Source organism: Buceros rhinoceros, unplaced genomic scaffold (genome assembly GCF_000710305.1).
Source record: "Buceros rhinoceros silvestris isolate BGI_N320 unplaced genomic scaffold, ASM71030v1 scaffold44913, whole genome shotgun sequence".
NCBI classification, from domain to species: Eukaryota; Metazoa; Chordata; class Aves; order Bucerotiformes; family Bucerotidae; genus Buceros; species Buceros rhinoceros.
In genome coordinates this window covers 542-4574 of record NW_010406137.1, presented here as the reverse complement: position 1 = coordinate 4574, position 4033 = coordinate 542, and the positions used below count along the sequence as shown (strand labels likewise).

Sequence of the window (4033 nt, the reverse complement as noted above, 5' to 3'; positions counted from 1 at the left end):
GGGGATGCAGGCAGGAGTCTGGGGCCTGCGGTTGGCCGCTCCGTTAACCTCTTCCCGGCGCTCCAGCCCATGTGGTAACCTGCTCCCGGTGAAGCTGGGGTTGTCGGTTTGTCTTAGCGTCGGTAGTAACGTGGCTACAGCGCATCTGGCTTTTAGAATTTGGGATGTTGCTGCTTTCACTGGGGTGGGGATATAAAAGGAGAACTATGGGAACGGTTCCTTGGATGGGAAAGTCCACAGTATTATCTGTGCTCTGTTTAGAATACTGCCGGGGACTTGAAGTAAGTCACGTCATTGCTGCGTCTCTGCTTCTGCAGTGGTAATGTGGAACTACAAATAACTTGTGCCTAAAGAGCTCAGAGAGGAAGGGTCCTGCATCAAATCTGGTGGTAGTGTAGCTGAAACATTCACTTGAGGTTTAAGCGTCACTATAACACCTTTAATGATGTCATGTGCTGGGAGTGAAGTCGCTTGCTTATAAACCACCATAAGGCATAGGATGGAAGTTATTTAGTAACATTTTTTCATAGGTTGGAGCAGCTTTGCCTGTTGATGTCTTAACATACGAGGAAAAGACTCTGTCTGCCATATTAAGAGTCGTTAGCAGGTAAGGTGTGCACTTCAGATACTGCCTTGGAAATATTTTTCATAAGAAAACTGAAGTCTTAAGCTAAAAATAGTATTTGAAGAGTTAAGCCCATCTTGCAGATGTCTTCATTCAGCTTGCAGAAACTAAGTAAAAATTCACTAAGATTTGGTAACTTATGTGCGTTGGTGCATTATTCCTGCTTTAAACCAGAATGGTCTGACAGGGACAAAGCACCACAGAAATATGTGACTTTAAATTTCTGTCTGTGGTAAGGGTGAGAATGGTTACTCCACTGAAACGGTGAAGACAACTGCAGGTGATTTAGGGGAGGAAGGATCTTAAATGCACAGAGGGAACGAGAGCAGGGCCGGTAAAGTGAACGTGGAAAGGTCACAGTACGTATCTCTGTACGTCAGTGCAAGTCACTGCGATAACCCTTCAGGGCACAGGGTCGCTACTAGAACTCATCAGTGAAATTACCTGCTGTTAAACTCAGTTAAGGTTTTTTTACTCTTTATGTAGTGTATTTTTTATTTAAGATGTTTATCTTGCAGGAAAACTGAATTTTACTAATGTGTTTTGTTTTCTTGTTACTTAGTGGCCTTGTCAAGCTGTGGAGTGCTCTGACGCTGCTGGGCTCCTACCAGAACAGGAGGTGTGCCTTCCGAGTGCTGCAGGTACAGCCCTGCGGGGGCTGGATGCCTTCCCCAGTGTCAGCTCCTGCGCTGAGGCCCTCTGGCTCGCTGGACCTCTTTGTAGGGAGAGGGACTAGATGCAGAAACGTCTTGGTTTAGGAGCAAAATGCTTTTCAGTGCAGGTGTCAGCCTGCATTTAAGCAGTTACCGTCTTATAACTGTGATGCTAGTGGCTGTCTCATTACTTTATGGCTTCATTCCGATGAGAAGTCCTGATCTCATTAATACATCTGCGAGAAAATAACTTCTGGAAAGTTTTGTTCTTGCCCGCATCTTGGTCCCATCGCTTTCTTCCCTTACCCCATTTCTTCCCTTACCCCATTTCTTCCCTTACCCCATTTCTTCCCTTACCCCATTTCTTCCCTTACCCCATTTCTTCCCTTACCCCATTTCTTCCCTTACCCCATTTCTTCCCTTACCCCATTTCTTCCCTTTCTCATAGTCGCTGCCAGCTGACCTCATTTAACAATGCCTGCATGAACATGCACTAACAGAGCTTATTTTTTTTTCCTGAGAATGCTGCTTAGTGAAATGAGTTCCAAGAATTGTCTCTGAAGCAATGGCTAAACAAAAATCTGCTCAGGGATAACTAAGTTTTTAATCTTTTATGTAAAAGGGAAATTTAAGTATTTTCAACTTTGAGTGCATTTAATGGTGTTTTGTTGGGGTTTTTTAATGCTTTACATTGTTTCTTGATTTTGTTTCCCCCCAAACTAGACATCTCCATTTCTTCTTGCGTTAGCTGGCAACAGTAGAGAACTAGTCTTGGACTGAACAGACCTGTTGGTTTGGTTGTACGAAGCAGAAGTTGCTTGAGATGCTGCAGCCCTTCAGGCGCGGGATTTCTGGAGGGGATTTCCAGCAAAGAGCCTTGACAAAGCTAACAGCTATCAACTCACTGCTTGGACGGCCTGTGCTTCAGAATTTACACGTGAAAGTTGGAGACAAAGCCGAACTTACCAGAGCTTTTACTCAGAATGATGTTGTTACTTTTTCTGATTTAACAGGGGACACAAATCCTCTGCATTTAAATGAAGACTTTGCAAAGAAGTCCAGGTTCGGGCGCACTATTGTACATGGAGTTTTGATCAATGGACTTATTTCTGCAGTGCTGGGTACTAGAATGCCCGGTCAAGGCTGTGTATTTCTTTCTCAGGAGATCCGATTTCCAGCTCCTCTGTATACTGGTGAAGAAGTCACAGCTGCCGCAGAAGTTAAGCGACTGAAGGGTCCTATCGCACACATCTCGGTATCGTGTAAAGTCAAAGCAAGTGGAAAGGCTGTTATGGAAGGGATGGTGAAGGTCATGGTGTCAGACAGCTGAGAGTCGTTGATCCTGTGCTCTTTGCTATAAAGGCCAGAAATGTACGCTTGGTTTTGACTCTCGCTTTTTACGTGACATCACTTTGGTAAATTTGCGACAAAACCCCTTCAAAACGTTTCAAAGACAGCGTACAAACTTGCTAGAACTGCATTAAACTTGGAGCTTTTCATTTTTGCCTCCCTACGGCCAAGGTGAAACCAAGGGAACCAGGCACTTACTGTGACAAAGGTGGCACGTTTAGAGAAGCCTTTGCTCTCTGCCATGGGAGGTCTGGAGTGGTGGGGCTTAGACCGAGGCCATTCTTTTCGGCAAAATCGCAGCCCGTGCTAGCTAAGGTCGGTTAAAATTTGTTCCTGCTGCACAAGGTGGTTTTGTTGCTAACAGGCAACTTAGGGCTGGGGCGGTGCTGTGGGTTCAGGAGCAGAGCAGGAGTGTGCTGCGGGGGCTGCTGCACTCTGCTGGCAGCTCTGGCTGACGGTGCAGTTGCTCTTCAGCGGTGTTCTGCTTTCTGAGCCCTGTGGGTGAGTAGTCTGCCTTCACCTAAACAGTGTTCTCGGCCTCGTTTAGCTGGAGCTGTGGCTCTCGCATTACTTCCCAATCCCTCATGTACCTTACAAAACCTGATTATAACAAACAAAAAAGTTACCTCTAACACTGAATGCCTCTGAAACTTGCCCCCCAGAAGCGGAGCGAAGGCTTTTAAAAAGCTGTGTTGTCACTGCTTATACTTAGGGCCTCCTTATGCTCCTGCGGTTGGGACACGCAGGGTCAGGTCAGCTGAGTACTACCTGGCTTCTCTGTGCTCCCTTGACTGCATGCACGTGAATTCCCCTTTGCCCACCAGGAGTCCCTCGGTGGCTGGTAAAGTGGCTTTTGGTCAGTTCATTACTAAATTATCTGGGGTATGTTATTTTAGGACTGACAAAAGGTTATCGTACACTAAGAAACTTTTTTCGGGAATGATGGGGACCATCAGGAATAAAAGTACAGGCTGTCTTCAGTCAGTGGGTTACAGAATTTTCTGGTAAAACATGTTATCCCCCCATCTTCTCTGCAGCAGAAATGCACCTATAACTTGTCTTGACTGCAAATAACCTTAGAAGTTGTTTGGTACGAGAAGGAAGTTTGCCCTCGGACTGTGACACTGCCTGGGTATGATGTCTTGGTCTTAAATGCAGCTGCATCACAACTACAAACCCCAGGTGTGGAGTCAAACTGGATCTGAGAGGTAATGTTTAAGGTGTTTGACTTCATGGTGCCCTCTGCTCTCAAAGCACAGGGTTTGGCTTGTTGTACGCAGGGAGAGGTTTCCTTCTCTCTTCTCTGTGGCAGCCGCTTCGCTTCCCATTTCCTTCCCTTCTGCTGTGGGCCCCTGCCAGACCACTAGCCTTTGCTGTACAAACCGCTGTTTCTCAAAGCAGGTAT

The 4033-nt window shown here is 46.1% G+C and overlaps 1 protein-coding gene across 1 annotated transcript; it reads left to right on the top strand.

Moving 5' to 3' along the window:
* Positions 1-492: 492 nt before the first annotated feature.
* Positions 493-2652, top strand: RPP14 (ribonuclease P/MRP 14kDa subunit; the record flags this gene model as incomplete). Its single annotated transcript, XM_010133965.1, is given in 3 exon segments — positions 493-607; positions 1188-1266; positions 2002-2652. Coding segments are annotated over 3 exon segments (251 nt in total), but the record flags the coding sequence as incomplete, so codon positions are not given.
* Positions 2653-4033: the final 1381 nt, after the last annotated feature.